The following is a 21,388-nucleotide window of genomic DNA, read 5'->3' as shown; positions in this document are numbered from 1 at the left end:
AAGAAATATCAACTCTTCTCCCTTCATTTTCTCAGCCACAGAATTCTGATACTTCAACAGAAGCGTGGACTCAGTAACAACTTTTAGATTTAGTCTTTCAAACAGAGTAAGTGCTTTTGATTGTTTCAATCAGTATAAAGAACTACTTTTTAAAATCAGTATGTACATGGTCAGCATGCAAAAACCTTTTATTTCGTACAAGTCTAGATATAAAGTCACTTAACTGCTTTACACAGTACTGTACTGTTACTAAGGAAACAAAATTAACAGAAATACTCAGTCATCAGTGTAGCTGTACAGCCCTGACCTGCATCTCTGTGTTCCAGGTTCTGGAGAATGATGTGTAGGAAGGAGTGGGAGTACGTATGAATGGACACCGACTCATCTTGCAGAACAGTCAAAAATGAAACAGCAGCTGTTAACTGCATTTCCACTCCTGCAACATGCAGCACCTCCTGTATAATCAGAAATTATATCGGTTTAGAACATGAGGCAGAATTGTACTGAAAGAACATTCAAATTTTTATTCAGTTTTAAGAATGAGTATGCAAGGACCTGGGTAAACTACAAAATTGGTTGTAAAATTATTCTCCCTTAACAGTGATTAATTGGGGATATTCAGATCTCTGATACTATAAAATGAACTTTTAAAGAAAAATAAAGTTAATTATATTTTCTCTGACTTTCAATTTCATTAGTGTGGATGTTTCTACTTTACAAAATGAGATGCAGAAAACAGGCCAGATAACAATTGCACTTCTGCTTCTCTTTGTGCGTATGAATTAAAAAATATATATATTTCATTCATCCAGTGAGCAATACTAAAATAATGGAAGGTAATTTGAATTTCCTTTCTTGCCAGCTCACATGAAACACAAATGAAAATGTAAATACAGAGATTATCTTAAAAACAGAGCAAGATGTACCACAGTATTTACTCAGGTAACTTGGCATTTACTAGCACTTGGTTTTAACACATAAGAAATATAACTATTAGGTTGTCTTTAAAAGCATCACTTCAAAAAATAAGCATACAGAATATGGAAATGAAATATTACTGAATTTTTGGAATGAAGCAAAAAGCAACTTTAAATTTCAGATTTGTTCACATCCCAAAAAGCTTGCAGAATGCAATCTAGGACATAGTATTCATTTTAAGTATGTACACATCTATCAGCTACATGAAAATTTCATCAGTTTACTTCTCTAAATGTATCATTCTACTAAAACATTACAATCATTTTACAAGTGATTCCAAACTCTGTATCAGCTTAAAAGCCTGTATTTCCTATTCAGCACTCTATATATTTCGTTTCTGCTTTTTTTAATGTGCTTGAAATAAAGTGCTTTCTCACATCACATATTAAAAATCAAACGATAAACTGATTCTTATGTAAAGAAAAACACATTTAAACCAAATAAGAAAATATCCGTTATACACCTAAGCATTATATAGAATTATGCTGAGTTTACAGTTTACAGAGAACACCTGAGAAATGATTTAGACTTTGCTTACTTCAGAGTAGAACAACGAAGTTTTCATTACAGAAATGCCAACCAGTTTGTGTGTGCAAATGTGCAGCAAAGCCTAATTTTTAGTTTATCTGATTTCCGAGAAAATCCTTATTTATATCTCAATAACTCTTTATTTTTAATATATATTTATTTATTATATAGTATTTATTATATAATATATAATATATATAATTATTATATTATTCATTATATATTATTTATATATATATATTTTTTTCTGAACATTTGTAACAGCATTCCCACCACAAAAAATGACAAAAAGAAACAGCATTGTGCAGCTTACCGAAGTGTGATAAAATGTTTGCATTCAATAGCCATGGAAACCACCCTCTTACCTCCACAGACTGCCTGTCCTTGCTCCTCTCCTGCTATTACTAAAGCCATAGCCAAGAATAAGACTACCAATGAATTTTGTAATAAAAAATGTTGCTGGGATCAGAATACCAGTGCATACTGTTCTGGGATTTTGGTTTACACTTGGTTTACACCCCCAAAATAACCAAAAGAACTATCACTCACACTGTGGATGCTGAGACTTCACAGATCAGACCATAATGGAGCTGCACTCCAGTTATGGACATACTTGCTTTGTATGCAATGCAAACAGGCTTACTTACTATCAAATCAAGTTTCCAAATAGTCTCCTCCACAGATCCACACAACTCTGGATAATCATGCGTAAGAAAACATTCTTTGGATGTGTCTCCTCATAGACCTCAAGAGACATTAAATTGTAAATTTCTAGACTGCTTACGTATCTGCCTGCATTGATGTTTGCACTCAGAACTGTACAGATCCACCTACAAAGATGTATGGGTCTCCCCTTCTTATTTCAGCCAGACTGAACTCAAGCTGGATGATTTAAATATACTTAATATAAATGTATATATTTAGAAAGTAGTGTATTTTTCCATATATGGAATTTCCAAAGGTTCCCACTCTGGAATAAAAAAAGGTTTTTCTGTCTCTCCTATTCAGACAAGCACATTTAAAGGAATTTAAGGGTACTGACATATTCTTGAATTTTCCTGAAGTCTAGAAGTTAAATTCAGGCTTCAAAACTTGGAAAATTTAGAAAGCATGACTTATTCCCTTAATCAGAAAACAGAAAATTAACTAGTTTAATGTGTTTTATGTCCTGCAGCAACAGAATCCTCTTGAAAGAAAGCTGTAAGTAGAAACATAGTCTGTCATTTTAGTAACCGTGGTGACATGACAGAAGTTTTCATTAGGACTCAAAATACACATCAAAAAAGGAGAATTAAAGAAGATACAATGAGAATGGACCTTAAAATAGGTATAAGGCAGGGTGAAAATCACCCCACATCTTCCTAAACTATAAAATCAATGAGGAAAAAAGAAAAGCTTTCAAGGGGAGACTGATATATCAGGAAAATCAGTAACAGTGAAAACAAGTCTGGAACTAATCACACAGCTTTGGATAAGGCTTGATTTATATACTTCAACAAGAGTAGCCACAGTTTTATGCAGTTACAGAATTTGGAAAAATCAGACAGACACCTAAAATCGGACAGACACCTAAAATCAGATAGACATTTGAAATCTCCCTCCGCTGCTTCTGGTGGCAGCAGCCATGAACAGAAAATGATATACCTGCATGTGACTTCCAAGATTCATTGCTAAACCAATGAATTCCAAGATTCATGAGGAGGTGCATGTAGAAATCCAGAGTGGGGACCTCTATGCAAAAGAACCGATACAAGGATGCCACTTCATTTTAACCATACAATTTAAAAGATATTTCATAATCTCATTCCTTTTTTAGCATGTAAATGAGATATATTTGTTTTATTGCCATAACCAAAATACTGATACTCAATTTAATCATTAGATCTTCTTATGTTTAATTCAGTGTTATTTTATTATTTTATTCTGCATATCTCATATTATCTTCTGCATATATATTCTTATTTTATTCTGCATATCTCAGACCTAAAACAATTATGTTAAATATACAAAGAGCCTTTTGTATCATTTTAATTGTTTGTTGAAAAAAGATAAGCAATTTGCATATATATGTTATTTTATTTATTTATTTACAAAAGTAACCAGGTTAATAAATTTCCCACAAATTAAATTGAAATTTGTAATCCAGCCAGCCAGAAAATTTGTTGCATTTATTTCTGCCTGAATCTGTTTTATTCTCAGCTCTAATAAAAACAGTATTTTTGCTTTTGTGTTTCTGCAAATACACTGAAGAAGTACATTGGTTTTCCTATCCAATCACATGGTGACAATACTTTCAGACAAATACAACCCTGAAACTACATTATAACTCATTTTTCACATGCAAATTTGAATTTACAAATTATTTTTCCCAATCTACAGTTGTGAAACCAATTGCAGCAATTTAAGTCAACTTAGATCCTTGCAATGCCAGACTACATTTGCAGGAATGTAACTGCAGTCGAGTAGTTGGCTATGCCTTTGTAAACTATACAGTTTCCATTTAATGGTCAGGACTATTTCTCCAATAAAAACTAGGATAAGAAAAAACAAAAAAGTCAAGTGACTAGGGATGCCAAATACTATTTTGCAGTCAAAGACACTGAAGTTATGTACATGTTAAAAATACAATAAACGTGCATACAACTGTTCTGTTACCAATAATAAATATTAGATAACAAAACAACATTGAAGAACCAGCTTTGTAAGAGTATATCCGCAGAAACAGATTTATCACATATACATATGAAAGTTCTAATTTATAAGGTTTAAAGCTAAAAGGTACACTTGGATTTAGACTGGCTGTCTATAAACCAGAAGCCACTATATTTCACTCTTTCACCTCTGCCTCGAGCCCATTAACTTAAATTTCATTTAATTTATCATCTAGAAAGGCATTCAGTTTGGATTTAAAAGACACTGCAAGATGAAAAATCCACCACTTTTCTCAGTTAGTCTGTTAAAGATTGATCCTATTTATTATTAATAATGTCTGCTTCATTCTAATTTTTCTGTCTTCAGTTCCTAACTTGTTTCTTCATATACTGTTTCCAGTTAAATGGCTTTTACTATTATGCAGGAAGATATTTTTACAAAGTAATTAAGTGCCTCCTGATCTGAATAAACTAATCTCTAACTCCCAGTGTACACCCAGATATTTTCCAGGCCCCAGGCCATGATCATGCTAATGATCATCCTTTTAAAATTTTTCTCCACTCCTGTATAAAAAATAAGACTAGAACGAAAAACTGTATTCCTATGTTAGACATTTTATTAAAGAGAGGCAAATTCTACCATTTCTCCAGTTATTTCCTGTTCATACATAATTATTTTGTTGCAGAATCAAAGCAGAATTTTCATTTCCAACAGCTTATCTCGACTCTTAAATTGTAACAAAAAATATTTTTTTCCTTTATATTAATATATAAAAACATCAGAGTTCACTAATACTTAAGAAACATAGCCTGAAAATGGCCTTGATGGAAACACATCAACTCTGTAACACCTGACATATTAAGTTAAAAAAAAAAATCACCACAGTTTCTTCTGTTTCTTGTTACTCCCTCATTTCAGAAATACTCTGCTCTCAAAGTAGAAAGACCAGTGACAAAAATTGATTCAGTATTTTAAATAGAAAATTTTAAAAAAGATTTTCTTGAAGACAGTAGGTTGGTTTAAGAAAGAATGCATTATGGTACGTCAGAATAACATGTGGTAGTAACTGCAGAAACTTGGTGTAAGTTAAAAGGCTTTCCATTACTTTGCAACTTCAAGTCACTCTTTTTCTCAAAGCATTATATATATAAATATTTTTTAAAATAGTGTCTGTTGGCCTACATTTTATAGCACAGAACACGTCAAATAGAAGTACTCAATGTTTTTAAACAATCTGTCAGTCCTCAGTTCTGAGGACAGCTACTTCTTGGCCATTTGCTGAATTTAAGCAATCACATCAAAGTTGGAACAGATCCTCTTAAGAATTAGAAGTCTCCTGGAGTCACAGAATTCTCAGGAGATACTACAAAGTTGAAAGGTGATCTCTGATATTCACAGAATCACCTCCTACAACCTGCTGGCAATATCCTGCCTAATGCAGCCCAGTATATCACTAGCCTTTTTTTGCAGCAGGGGCACATTGCTGGCTCATGTTCAACATGGTATCCATCAAGACCACCAGGTCCTTTTCTGCAAAGCGACTTGCCAGCTGGGTAGCCCCTAGTATATATTGGTGCATGGAATATTACTGAGTACATCTACCATGCAGAAGCTAAGACCCTCCTGCTGAAAAGTATGTGGTACGGCTTCCATTTAAGTATCCTACAGAAAAGTATTTGCTATATAATCATATTGAGGGCTACATACATATTTGTTCATCACCTCTCATTCTATCAATTCCTAACAAAAGAGCAAAATATCATTACATTTATTTCTCACAAACACTGAACTGTCTCCCAACAGCCTCTCCTCTTTAATGCCTTTATTGATGATTTGGATGAGGGAATTGAGGGCACCCTCAGTAAGTTTGCAGATGACACCAAGTTGGGGGGAAGTGTTGATCTGCCAGAGGGTAGGAAGGCCCTGCAGAGGGACCTAGACAGGTTGGGTCAATGGGCAGAGGTCAGTGGGATGAGATTCAACATGGCCAAGTGCCAGGTCCTGCACTTTGGCCACAACAACCCCACGCAGCGCTACAGGCTGAGGAAAGAGTGGCTCAAAAGCTGTGCAGAGGAAAAGGATCCAGGGGTGTTGGTCAATGTTCGCCTGAACATGAGCCAGCAGTGTGCCCAGGTGTCCATGAAGGCCAACAGCATCCTAGCTTGTATCAGGGATAGCGTAGCCAGCAAGACCAGGGAGATGACTGTCCCCCTGTACTCAGCTCTGGTGAGGCCACACCTTGAGTGCTGTGTTCAGCTTTGGGCCCCTCACTACAAGAAGGACACAGGTCCTGAAGCGTGTCCAGAGAAGGGCAACGAAGCTGGTGAAGGGCCTGAGACACAAGTCCTATGAGGAGCAGCTGAGGGAACTCAAGTTGTTTGGTCTGGAGAAGAGGAGGCTCAGGGGAGACCTCATTGCTCTCTACAGCTACCTGAAAGGAAGGTGTGGGCAGCTGGGGGTCAGCCTCTTCTCGCAGATAACTAGTGATAGGACTAGAGGGAATGGCCTCAGGTTGTGCCAGGGGAGGCTTAGGTTGGAAATGAGAAGACATTTCTTCTCAGAAAGAGCAGTCAGGCATTGGGACGGGTTGCCCAGGGAAGCGGTGGTGGCTCCATCCCTGAGGGCGTTTAAGGAAAGGTCGGACGTGGCACTTCGGGACATGGGTTAGTGGGTGACATTGGTGGTAGGGTGATGGTTGGACCAGATGATCTTGGAGGTCTTTTCCAACCTTAACAATTCTATGATTTTTTTTCTATGATTTCTATTACAAGACAGAGGATACAGCTTAAGACTAATTCCACAGGCAATAAGAAATGCACCAAATTATTTTACATAGTATTTTTAAAATTATTTTATTAATATAATAAGGTAGCTGGCTTAATAATAGTAATTTATTTTTTAAAACCTGAGAGATATATGTCCACACAGCTTGTCAATAGAAGAAGCAATTAATTTCTTCAAAATTTCAGCAAAGAAAACCACGAAATATAAATGAGAATTTACTGGAACAAACAAATACCATTATCACATGGGCCCACTTTGCAATTTATTAATCATCTCCTCGATAGACAGAAAACTGTAATGTAAGCATGTGACTCAGCCATGTCACCTTTGTTACTAATATAATTATATTCTTTCTTACATCTAACAGTGAGAATCCGATACAGACACAGCAAGAAAACTCACAGCAGCTACTACATAAGACTGTTTTTCTTCTTATCCCTAAAGTGCTTCAGAGAAAGAGGGGAAGAATAACTCAAGCTTTCAGTTCTACATATTGAAAATTGTCAGATTGATACTTGAGTCAGTAACTAGCTAAACTCTTTCCATCTTTTTGAAGTGATCTAAATACTCTTCTCAACCATTGGCTGTTTGCAACAAAAAATTACATTCCTGTTGGCAAACCGTATAAAAAGGGGTAATAATTTTAAATTCACATGGGGAAAAACCCTAACTTCTACAAAATGGCTAGTAAAATCATGACTGAATTACATTACTGGAAATGTCAACAGCTTCTCTAAAAATGTATGGGGATGCTCAGTCTGTCCATAAAGATACGAAGGCAACTCAGAGCTTTAAAAATACAATTTCTACAAGCAATCCTCTGATTTTCTACCTCCTTTCCCATACAGAGCATATGCATTCACCTAAACAGCTACTAACAAACACAGTGATCTTTTAGCTGATAATTTGTATAAATTAGAAAAAGACTCAAATCAAAGTGATCTGTTGCGTGAGACTAGGCCACAGATTGTTCTAAATCAAAACACTGATTTAATCACATAAAAAATGTTAATGGTACCAACAGAAGACTTGACAATACCCTGATCAAATGAAAGAAAACTCAGCAATTTGCTGTTATCAAAATAAATTTTCAGATATTTTGATAGCCAAAAATAATATATTTTTCCACTTTGCTGATCGTCTTAAAATCACTGAAAATCAGGCATGCTAACGTATTTGAAATCTTAATTCCTGCTGTAGCCTTACATACCTTTAGACTTATTAGGCTTTGCATTTGACTTTATATACCTAAAAGGAATTAACATCTGTTTTGTCATGCAGTCGTATTTGGTTGAAGCTGCTCCTAAAACCACACCTTAAATTAACTTTGTCATTTCTTCTAGGCTACATCAACCCATGGGTCACACCTGGGGCGGAGTATAAATACAGAGATATTTTTGTTTCTTAAGATATCCTTTATCCAAATAAATACATGCATAGAAATATTGTTTTAACATTGCATGGACAGCATGCATTTATCACAGCTAGAAGTGGCTTACTAAAAATTTGGAGGGCAGTAAATGAATCTTGGGACAGCTAAAAGCAAAGTGTGTTTTCTGGATTGCTGCATGAAAATCTTAAATGTTTGAATGGGAGGAGATTGAGAATGTCAAAACGAACCATTACGACTGGCTGGTCCTCAGAAAGAGTTCTCAAAAAGCTGTCAAAACATTGGTAACTCTTTAGAATATGTAAACAGTATTACTTCTGCTTTCTTTTCCTGTTGTAACATTTTTCAAAACTACATAAATTCAGTCAATTAATGTCAAAAGATCTGTTGGACATACCTCTTCTAATGAGCAAGTCTGCAATAAAAAATATTTAAGTTTTTTTTTACCCTTTTAAAGTACGTGGACTGGCAGAAAAAGATGCATTCGAACCTCATCACACACAAACTTACTCGTATTTTTGGTAAAACACGACGAAGTGTTTCTGCAGGATTCTGTCGCATCAGAACTGGAAGATTTGCCACCACACTGGTTCCTTGGATATCCTGGCCAGAACTTACAAAAACACATACAAACACATTACTCTCTAAGATGATTACAAGATCACAATTGTCATCTAAAAAACGAAAAAAAGCCCCTCGCTCGCCCCCCCGCACAGGTTAGTAAGTCAAAAGAAGCATCACAACTTTTATATAATAAGCAGTAGAAAACAGTATTAAAAGCATATCAACCATAAAAAGCTGTTATGTATCATTTCTAATATGGAATGTTCTAAAATATATAAAAAAATAAAGTTTTATTTCAAACTGGATGATCAAAGCAGTGGTTTTGTGCAATCTTTTTCTATTATATAAATACGAGTGATAAAGCATAGAAAGAAAGCAGACGGAAGAAATAAACGAAAACTACTCAACATATAATGTTATAACAGGAACCTATGATTTTTGCTTTTTTGAGGGAAAATAATCGGCTGTATATTGTCAAACATGATTAAAGATGTATGCAAAAGCTTGATTAGATTATAGATCCTTTGTTTTTCTTATCCTGTGTCTCTTGATAGTATCCCGTAATTGAAAGAGAAAAGAAAAAAAAAGAGAGAGATGGATGGGTAGGTAACAATGAGGAAAAGGCATGAGATGAGAATAAGAACTATCCAAGTTGATACACTTCCAAAACAGAATCAGAAGAGAAAGGATCAAGTATTCCCAGGTGCCAAAATTAACAATAAAACTAAATATCAAAACATTTTTTCCTGTTTAAATGCATAAAATCTGTTTTTCTAAACAAAATCAAGTTTGTTCCAACAGCCAAGCTCTTTTTTAAATAAGCATGTTACACTCAACTGTACACACGCAAGCATTTTTCTTAGTGTTTGTAATTAAGTGTTCAATATGATCATACATACATTTTTAAAAAGAAATCCATAGTAAAACTGCATTTAAATACTTCCATATACCACTCTGCATCCCCTGGTCATTCCAAGGTGTCTTAGTGGAACGCATGAGCTCAAGAGGGGAACAAGCACACAAATGGGTCACAAGAGAGTAGATTTACAGAACAACTTTCCAGTTCTGTTCTGCCACTGAGGTACATTGGGCAATTCACAGTTAAGATGCAAACCTTCGTGCAGCATTTAGAGCTAAAAAGATCTTTACACATCCACTAATGCTCTAAATCATCCTCAACATTTATGTCTTTCAGAAGATCAGATGAAATTATAGTTATTTACAGGTACCGTCAAGCAGGCCAATTTAAATCTATTTTGTTAAATGCATATAAATGTACTTTTACAAACAAGAATATATTTGTATAATAAGCAAGAAGCTTTGGTTAAAATCAATACAGACTAGAATATCCTAACATTAATATTTTCACGTCCTACTAGATTTTTTTCTTTGCATTCTATAATTTCCTACTGAAAATATTTAACAATTAGATAACATCAACATTAACTTACTTGTGTTTAGATTAAGAAAGAGTATTCTTCACTGTCCTTGCAAAGACAGTTTTTTGTCTAAGACTGGGAGCATGTTTTGGAAGATTAAGTACAGGCTGGAAGGCAGGAATTCCAGAACTCAAATCCTCATTTGGTCTGTGGAAGGTGGAAAGTCACACACACAACAGTTCAGTTTTGTGCTAGGTTTCCATTCTGCAGACAGGTGTAATTACTGAATTCACCACCTGCAAACGATCACACTGTGTAAGGTTGTTAACCTGTGAAAACCTCTGCCCCAACAAAAACCTCCTCTTCCATAAAGTGTAAACCTGGCTATTGCCTTTATGTCTTATTTTTTGTACAGAATAACTTGAAAGTATGTGTCTTAAGCATACATGATGGAATTAAACTAACTTCAGATTGCGCATGTCTACTTCTGAGATAATTTCCCTTAAAAATCAATGAAGAGAATTAAGACTGAATAAGGAGCAATTTATTTCAGCCTAAATAAATGGGCCATGCCCCTGGTGTACCTGTTTTCTTCTACCACCTATCAGGGCAGACACAAACACTAGCTCTCCTGTGTGCACCTGCATGGTGAGCAAATGATGGATCCTGCGCACAGAAACCCATTACACACCTTAGTCCTACAGGTATTCATGTTTGTGCTGAGCTTCACCATTGTGAGAGGCCCCATTGATTTTTCACACAGTAATATATAGCACCTTCAGAAATCTTTGCCTGACTATAGCAGCTAACAAACATGATGCTATAGCAGCTAATTGACTGATCATTCCTACTTCTCTAAAAGCCCAAGAGCAATCAAGAAGGATCTCTCATGAACTCAGTCATGGCAATAACTGTGTTCTAAATGGGAGCTACACGCCAGGAATCCCAGGAAATAGTATTCTTGTCTTTTATTTTTGGACCATACACATCTTAAATATTACAAAGATAAAAACCCAAATAGAAGAGTTATCATGAATTCTAATACGAGTAACAAGTGAGCAGGAAGCTGCGACCACAGCACTACGGTTATCACACATGCTGTAACCAGGGTTGCAATATTCTGACCTTCTGAGCAGAATTTGGGAATCATTCCCAGAGCAGACACTCCACATTTATTGTATCTGTAGTCTTATAATAAAAAGCAAGCAAAAATTGCAGCTGGGGAGAGAGGTCAACGCAGATGAAAAATTGACCGTGTATGTTACAGCACAACGCTGAGAACTATGTTTGTATCAGCAGAAGCATAAAAATACTCATTTCCAATAAATATGTCCATTTCAGATTTTCATAAATTACTTCTTCTCTTTGTCAGAGATAACGTGATCCGAAGAAACGTTAACAGAGTCAGGGTCAGAAGATCCTGAGTTCCAATTCTGTCTATACCACTGATTTTCCATGTGGTTTTAATACCAGATCATTTAATTGAAGAATCTTCACTTTAGTTTCTCTTCCCTCGTTTTCCATTTTCTTCACAGCAGTAGCTGTGAAAGCAGCAACAATGTTAATCTAAAATATATTTTTTTACAACTCAGTGTCATGCTAAGTTTCTCACTTTTCTGAACTTTCAGAAAATTATACTACAATTCTTAAAAGGTACACTGAAATTCACCATGGCAGAGCACAATAACAAAAATATTAATAAACAAAGTTCAGCAACCTGAAAACAAGACAAACTTCAGATATATAATTTCAAGCTCAAGAAAAGACTTCACAATATATAAACAATAAACGTTTCCTATATTTTTGAATAGGAGGTTATCTTTTTCTCCTGCTATCTACCTTGTTTTTGGAATAAAGAATATGACTATTCCAATAACGCATTTTTTTCTAATATTGACTTTTTATTTAATATGGTGCATACTCTAACTGAAAAAAAAAATCAGCATTTCTGTTTTTTAATGCTCTGTTCAGACTACCACTGATGTAAGCTGATGTGATTTTCTTGAGAAGTAGAAGGAGTCAATTTAATGGCTGGTTACCACACACGCCACTACATATTTTTAAATGTTGTCTGTAAACACAAAACTGTTGACAAGTTTTGACAGGGCAAAGCTACACCAAAGCCATTTTTAACACCATTCAAAAACAGTGATAACGGATTAAAGTACAGATTTTTAGACTGATTTTAATATTAGGATGCCTGTGATCTTATTTGCAAAACATGTATGAGTTCTCTCCATAAAAACATGTCTCCCAGTAACATCTAAACTCGATGAAAGAACAACATTCTGCCAGCCACTGAAAATGGATTTAACTTAATTAATAACTGATCTATTTACAGCTTGCATTATTTTTGCATTATTCAAAGCCATTTTATTATCTAATTTAACGCAATGAATATTAAAGCCTTTCATGCTTATGGCAAATTTCTCTGAGTATTACATACTAATTCCAACAAAGCTTTAAAGCAGAATTGGGAAATCTAGAGCCCCCAAAGTGGAAAAGGGTCCCAGGGTAGATGAGGCCCACGCCTTCTTACAATACAGCTTGCAATCCCTGCAAGGAAAAGATGTACACCTTCGTATTATCCAGTCATAATAATGCAAAAGGTCATAGTAACTTGGAGAAGCTATGCTGTTTTATTTTGAATAATTTATTCACTGTGTATCAAGGTGAAAGAAATCCTAACCACTAAAAAAAATGCAACCAACTTCATCCGACAGAAATGTAAAGAAAAGGGCAGTATTTCCCTTTAAAGCCGAAATGCTTAGTATCTGGCTTGCTGCCAATTAAGAATGTGAAGCAGGAGGCATTTCAACACCTACACAGCCTGTAATTTTCCAACTGCAGAAGATTTTTCTTCTGTTTCCACCAAAGAGGCTGCACCATACATTCCCTTTCCTTTTAAATATTAAAGTCCTCGGGATTAAAGTGAATTATTGCTAAACACTCAGATTAAGACGTTTTTGTGCTAGTAAATCCATGAAAATAAATACTAAATAGTTATTCTCTTCAGTCACAGTATGCTTAATGCTCTGAAGGTGCTATTCCTTTATTAATAGTGCTAAGTATAGAACTCCAAGAGAGCCCTATACTTAGAAGCAATTTAGCTCAATCTCTTTTGTGCAAGCAACATCCATACGTATAATTTAAAGATAAAACTTCAGGACTCATCTTCTGAGTTCATCCTAGATGAGATCCCAGTGATTTTACGATGCTGGGAATCCTCAACCCAGGAGGAAAGCTCTGCCACCTGACCACTTCTGTCCTAATTCTCACCGTCTCTGCAATACCAGCTGCTCGCTGCAAGCCGCCGGTACCAGAGCTCCTCTAACCACGAGGTTCGTTACAGACCTGGTACTTCTCAAGAGCAAATGCAGCACTAGGCCTGGCCCTCCAGCTCCTGCATTCACTTTTGCTTGTTTGTCTTTTTCTACCCTCATAAGACAAGGTCTACATTATATGAGACTGCCTTGAGATTGGAGCAAATCCTCCTAGAAACCCATTTACAAACATATGAAGGAAAAAATAAGGTGATTGGGAGTAGTCAGCATGGATTTGTGATGGGGAAATGATGCCTGACCAGCCTGGCAGCCTTCTACAATGAGATGACTGGCCTGGATGCTATCTTATTTTAGCAAGGTTTTTGAAAACAGCTCCCATAAACAGTTCACAGATAAACTGATGGAAGTACAAGTGAGATAAACGGAAAGTGATGTGGACTGAAAACTGGATGAATTATCAAGCTTAAATGGTTGTGCTCAGTGGCATGGCAGCCAGCTGGAAGCCAGCCACTGGTGGTGTAACTCAGGGGTCCACACTAGGGGCAAAACTGTTCAATATCTTCCATAATGACCGGGATGCAACTGAGTGCACCCTCAGGTAGCAGGAAGATGATACAAAACCAGGAGGAGTGGATGACACACAAGATAGTTGCGCTACCTCAACGTGCTGCAGAAATGGACCAACAGGGATCCTACAAGTTCTTCAGTGGGAAATGCAAGTCTGGCAGCTATGTGGGAATAACCCCATGCACCAGTACAGACTGGGGTCCATCGGTTGGAAAGCAGTTTGTCAGAAGAGGATGTGTACGTCTCAGTGGATGATGACTTGACCAGGGGCCAGCAAAGCAAGCTGACAGCACCCTGGGCTGCGTTAGGAAGAACATCACCAGCAGGTCAAGGGAGCTGCTAATTCCTCTCTATTCACCAGAAACTCATAGACAGACTGGAGCTAGTAGTGTGATGGGGCCATAAAATGATTAAGAGATTACAGCATCTAATATCTGAAAAACTTAACAGGGATTTTTAACCTACAGCTGAGAAAGCTTTGGGTCTTACTTAACATGTATAAATATCTAAAGTGAGGGAGTAAAGGAGACAGAGGTAGGCTCTTCTCGGTGGTGCCCAGTGACACAAAAAGAGGCGATGTGCACAAACTGAAACTTAGCACAAAAATAAAATCAGAGTGCTCAAACAGTGGAGTGGGTTGCCAGGACATGTAGTGGAGTCTCTATTCTTAGATATGCTCAAAATCCCGAGGTCATGACAAAACAGTGAATATATTGTTCTAATTGACCCTGCTTTGAGCAGGGAGGTGGCCTAGATGATCTCCACAGGTCCCTTCCAACCACAGGCCTGTGATTCTATCATTATATTCAGGACAGGTGTTTCCAGATTTTACAAACTCTTAGTCAAGCTCAGGACAGATAATATTTCTTATCTTTCAAATAGGTACTTAAAATAAAGGCTTAAGAAGTCCAATTTGAGTTTAATTTTAAAAATATTCTGCAAAATAATATAAAAATTAGAGGTCTGTAGGTACTCAATTAGGAACATTTGTATCTGGAAAGGAAATGAAAGGCTACAGCTTCTTCTACAGCATGAACAAAGATTAGCCACTGAATGTTCCCCAGAGGAACGTTACCACAGAGGGATTTCAAAAGGAGAAGATAGATGTAAATCTTTCTTTTTTTCTCATTTGTTGGCTCTAGCCTGCAAAACACAATGACAGGAGCAGAACGCAGCATTGCAGGGAAGCCTGAGATACAATAATGGTTTAACCACGCTCAAAGTAAAGCACTGTCTTTATGAACTGACTTCGTTTAATGCTGTAGCTAGCTGTATCGTTCAGCAAAAATGATTTGCTAAATAGTCATCGTTGAATCAACCACTGAAGTCTGTTTTGTATGATTTACTTTTACAAATATAGAAGTTCTGATGCATGGGATTACAGTGCTAACCTGTCACCCCACAAATGACATTATTTTCAATTCAAGATTCCAGAATGTTTTGTTTGCCTAAATCTCCATTTGTTGAAAACAAACGTAAAAGTTTGCCAACTTCAATGAGTGAGGTATTAGTATAATATGAAAACACTCTTCAAAATCTTATTCTTAGTTTTCACAAAATGTATATGCTTTGGCGGACTGTGAAAGCACAAATCTAGCACCTTAAAATTCACCCGCAGACTTCAGCTACCTAGAAATTTTAGTTTTTCTTAGATTTGATATGGATCACTACTACAAAATTTCTACTTACAGGATCTAGCCCTTTTCACAATCATTCAGTATCGTTTCTTCCTCCACAATTTCTTTTATCCTGCAGAATATAATGGCTGCCAAGGCAAACTAGGTATCCAGATAAATATTTGTCAGTAACATAAAGATGCCTGGCCCATAAGATTTACTTAGCGAATCTTCTCTACTTGTAACGTGAAGATTTTTATATAGCAGTCTTTCCTACGCAGAAGGGGAGAGACAGGCTTAACATTTATTAAGGACTACTCTTGCTAACTAAGAACTAATACTTCTGCAAGTTTTTTATTTTAAAATTTTGTCTTTGATTGTTAAGTTCCAGGGGGTTGTTTGCGTTTTTGTTTTGTTTTTTTTAAGAAAAAATCCTAGAAAGTAGAAAAATGTCCTGAAATCACAAATATTAACAAATGATTTTATTTCAAGAAGAATGCTCATACACTCTGGTATTTTGTGTAATCCTTTCTCAACACTGGTGTAAACCATATGTGAAATGCAGTAATTTTCTTTTTAATTCACGTTATCTACACTCACATTTCAAGCATACTTCTGTAAGCATAAATTATGAGCGTCTAAACATCTATTTGACATATATTGTGTTAAGTATATAATAAACAGACCCAGTTCCACAGAAGGATCTGTCATTTTATTAAAATAACTTTCTTTCAGAGCTTTGGCTGGATAAAGATTTAGAAGCACGAGTTGTAGAAATATTAACAGTTTTGAACTTATACATATATTGCAAGGGAGATTTTATAGACAACATAAGTGCTGCAAAATTGTTTGCACATTATCCTCTACTACGTTGCAAGTGACAAATCAGAGTATCCAGAATCAAAAGTTTTTATCTTATCACTTGAAACTATAAAGATATTTGGGATACCTTTTTTAAAGACAGTTATCAGATTTATCAAATGGTTTACATTTCTGACACAGTACAGGTGCTAAAAGAGAGGCTTCCTTTTGAAAAAAATGCTCATATAAGAATTAAAAAAAACACATTGCTCACTCATACACACTTCATTCCAAATCTATGTATCATTAACTATTTTATATGTTTATTATGTATCTTATGTATTAAAATACAATAATGGGGCTCCTAAGCCATATGTTGCATGTTTTTCACTGTCAGAACAACTTTTCAGGGTCACAGTTAGCTGGGTACAGCACGTAACAACCTCAAAACTAATTTAAGTTGTCCTAGAAGCCAATGGCCTTTTTCTGTGTGTAATTATACCTGGTAAAATTTGTGTACTCCATCCTTCAATATACATGAAATTTAGGCTACTATGCAAGATTCTAGAATAGGGATATAAACCAGGCTGTAACTAAGCCCAAGACTGAAGTGGCCAAAGTAGCATCGAGCAGCTTTTCCCATCAACTGTTCCTGTCCCATTACCAGCCTCGCCAGGTCAAACAGAAAAAAACTTGTATTTTCAGGCTTCTGTAACTTCACTGAAAACAAGACGAATCCAGAAATGTAGCACCTGATTAATACTCATTTTAAATGAATTCGGAAGTCCTAATAATATCCCAGTATGACCATCTCCTTATAGCTGGCATTCTTAAGAGTTTTCTATCAAAAATCACATTTTTCAAAACCACTTTTTCATTATCTTCTACTTCAGAACTACGTACCTTTGGTCATTTTAGAGCATATCTGAATCTGATCTTCATACATTATCTGAACATACACCACTACATATGAAACTACTAGAGCAATTAAAATAAGAACAGAAATCCCCTATTTAGCTCCACAGTAGTTTTGTATTCATACTAACCCTGTTTACCAGGATCAGTTTAGTCAGCTGAAGTTTGTTTGCTGAATAATTGTCAAAGAAAGAAAGGATTTATAATTCATAGTCTTTTCTCTTCCTAAGCCAACTAAAAGATAGTATAATGATACAACTTCACTCTTCCTAATATTACCAGTTTTTAGTAATCAGTGTCTAAACTCACAGTGAGGATATATTAAGCTTTCCTGCCTTGAACTTTAAGAAAAGTTTCAAGAATATAAGAAGTGTCTCAAAAGAACATGTTTTCTGTCCCAACTATTAGCCTAATATCAATATTACTATCTCCTAAAAGGTGTTTTCCTCCTTCTTAGGCGACTTGTAACATATTGCATTTCGTATGGTCTCTGGGTAGAACATCCACCCTGGTGGTTTTTATTTTGAGTCTAAATTTGAAAAATAAAACCAGCCTCTTCACTCCAAGATCAAGATAATGCAATTTCCAGTCCCTAGATGATGTAACAAAAACGAGGTAATAGCTGATACTATTCTTCCCTCTGCCCAGTCTTCATCCACTGACTCATAATTTACAACTCTCAGCAAGAATTGCCATTCCACACTATGTACTATATGATATATAGACTCTCCTGAAAAAGTGCAAGGTCTGTAATTTTTCTGCACAGGAAGTGAGGGGAAAAAAATTACACATGCTACCCAAAGCATTTTACCCTTCTAAGGGTAAATTATTTCTGTTGACCCAAATTTATCTTCTAGTCTAATTTAGGCACAGGATGTCTTTTCATTCTCCAACCTTATTTGTTGTATCACTATTTCATCCACAGAGATAGCTGTTTGTGGCATGAAAGGGATAAACACCTCAAATGACCTAACAAGTACTAAAGTCTACTTAGTCTTCAACTTATGAATCATTTAATTGAGGGGCATTATACACAACAGACCCAAAAGCTTTATTACTTATCTGTGTGTCTGTTTATCATGCATACTCATCCTTTCTGAACATAACATATTCCATCTTTTATCACTTCTACATTGTTTTTTTCATAGCAACCCTAATCTAACACTTGTGGAAGCTGATGAAAATCTTGTCATAAATATTTAAATATAAAGATACTTTTTTCTAGATCAAGAACATTTCAACCTCTCCTTTAGAAAATGGACTTGCAGTTCTAAAAAAAAAGTTCTCTATTTTTTCAAGATGCATTGTCTGATCTAACAGAAGATATCACTCCCTTCCACCTTATCCCTTGCAATGAGTCTCTCCAAACATTTATTTAAAAACTAATTATGCTATACTAATTCCATCAGCAAACCATTATGCAGGTATACCATTATGCACATCGCAGGTTAGAAAAGCAAATGTTACTGGTCTGTTTGTCTGTATCTGCATTGCTTCATTAAAAAAGCTTTTTATGTAAGAGTTTGTTTTAAGGTAAAGACGATAAGTCTGAGAAGGTGGTTGAGCACTGGAACAGGCTCCCCAGGGCAGTGGTCATGGCAGTGAGCCTGCCGGAGTTCAAGCAGCCTTTGGACGATGATCTCAGACATAAGGTTGGATTTTCAGGGTGGTCCTGTGTGGAGCCAGAAGTTGGACTCGATGATCCTTGTGTCTCTCTTCCAACTCAGGATATTCCATGGAAAAAGCCTAAAATAACCATGATGTTCTAAGGCTTAAATACAAGTACAAATTTTGAGCCATCTTCCAAAAAAAATTTAAACTTTTTAAAATAGGTTCATAAGATCCAGAATAACAAACTAAGCTGCTGCATCAATCATTGTCACTTTGACAAATTGTACATAAAACACACTTGTTACTGACTGACTTGACTGTCCATTTCCAAAATGACACAGAAGAATGAACCAAAAGGAAGTAGAAAAGAGACCAACAGACACATTTTAAGAAATGCTGAGTACAGGAAAAGTCAGTGAATGAATGAAAAGCAACAAGGAATAAAAAAACAAAAAAAGGGCACAGGGAGACTGAACCCAAGGGTTTGAAGCTCTTGCTCACAGCGTTTTCATGCACATGCAAGAGAAATATACCTATATGTCTATCTGTATAATATCTAGAGAGATACTGTTGGTAGATGTAATAATATAAACTGAGCTCCTGTTTCAATTTGAAAAATATGGAAGTAAAATTGTGAGCAATGAAAAATGCAGCTGAAATTTTAGAAACTCTTTCAAAACTTTAGCTATACAGGCAGTTCTTTTTCTTCCCAAACAAAGAAATCTGATAGTGAACTCAGGATGACATCAAACCAATAACACTAGATTGTTATTAAACTATTTCTGTCATACTCAAAGGGCCTGGTGACTCAAAAGAAATAAAAAAAATTAGAAAAACACAAACCCATGAACCCTCATACAAGATACCTTTTAGACAGGTTGGAATTGGTAAGCCTTGCTTGTTGTACCTCTGTTCATTATTCAGATATTTTCAAAAAGTAATGGACATCTACATCAGGCTGAAACAGTTACATGCATCAGCAATACAAAGTCATACAGCTTACTGTACTGTTGCTCTCTCAACCATCAGAAACTGACACAGATCAAAGGCAGCTTTCTGAGAGAAACATGCAAATAACTAAAAATTACTTCAATTCCAAGCTGTTGCTGATTCACATCCAGTCAAACAAGAAAGTGCTTTACTTGATTCATGTTCACTTTGGAAAGCAGGGTGAAAATCAGCTTCTTAATTAAAATGAAGAGTCAGAGTCACGTCCCTCAGAAATATACAAGATTTCTTCCATTGACAGTGTACAGTTTGGACTGGACCGATAATCAAACCAGGTAACACAGTGAACAGAACGAACAAATTGAAGCGATGACAAGTCTGGCAGATTTCCACCTCTCTGGCAAAATAATTTCAAACAGTAAATAAAAATACATATTATATATACAGATAATTCATCTGTATTTACATTCCCAATAAAAACCATTAAGAGCAAAACATAAGAATCCTCCTGCCTACCCAACTAGGTTTAGGTAATTATAACCCCAGGCCTGTCTTAATAGTGTTCCCTACCTCCAAAATCACTACAATGATCTTAAACAGCCTCTTGTTAGACTATTTTTTCCCCTCACATACTCATATTTTAAATTATTTCTAATGGTACAATTATCCCAAAAAGAGTTTGACATTCTGCAATGGAAAGAATAAATAAAGCATTTTCCAGTAATTCCACCCACATTTGCTAAAATTAGTTCAGAACCATCTCTGAAAGAAAAGAATCTCTCTTTCTTTTGAATGCATCTCAGGTTTGCTCAGTTGCATAGCTCCTTCACAGGGTATCAGTTTTAACCACCAGAATACTTGGATTGTCTATTTACTGTTAGTATCAATATCCTTGGATGGAAATAAAAGTAACATGGAAAAAGAAAAAAGTTACAGTAAAAGGCAACTACTGATACAATACTGTTTTTTTTCCTTCGGTTTGTTCTTGTTTCCCCAACCCCCCACCCTTTTTTTTTTTTTTTATTACCAGAAACAGTACTAACAGATCACTCAAAGGTATAGGTCAGTAAACCCTTAGTCCAAACTCGCTGTGGGATGTTAAAGCAATGTATTATTCTTCCATGAATAATACTTTGATTAGGTATCTGATATGGCATCCTTGCAGATGGATATCCACAGGTGGAATTTAACTTTAAAAACTGCACACAGGCCTTAGAATTTCAATGTAATTTCAGTGTGTCCAAAACTCAAAACTTCTGTACGACAGGACCCACACAGTCTTTATTGGTGTCACAAAGGCCATCTCAACTGGTATTCTGTACTTAGTCTCCTGGAGACAATGAGTTTAAGGCAAGCTTTCAATCATAGGGA

At 35.8% G+C, this 21,388-nt stretch overlaps 1 protein-coding gene across 1 annotated transcript in view; it reads right to left on the bottom strand.

The window, feature by feature from the left end:
- Window positions 1-21,388, bottom strand: part of PPP4R4 (protein phosphatase 4 regulatory subunit 4) — a 72,265-nt gene that overhangs the window by 39,476 nt on the left and 11,401 nt on the right. The window contains exons 3-4 of the mRNA XM_035539445.1: window positions 8,843-8,945; window positions 308-455 (exon numbers count right to left, since the gene is read on the bottom strand). Coding sequence (XP_035395338.1) covers window positions 308-455; window positions 8,843-8,945 — 251 coding nt within the window. The remainder of the gene's footprint in view (window positions 1-307; window positions 456-8,842; window positions 8,946-21,388) is intronic.

The sequence above is a fragment of the Cygnus atratus genome, chromosome 5 (genome assembly GCF_013377495.2).
Source record: "Cygnus atratus isolate AKBS03 ecotype Queensland, Australia chromosome 5, CAtr_DNAZoo_HiC_assembly, whole genome shotgun sequence".
NCBI lineage: Eukaryota > Metazoa > Chordata > Aves > Anseriformes > Anatidae > Cygnus > Cygnus atratus.
This window is presented reverse-complemented; position numbering and strand designations above follow the sequence as displayed.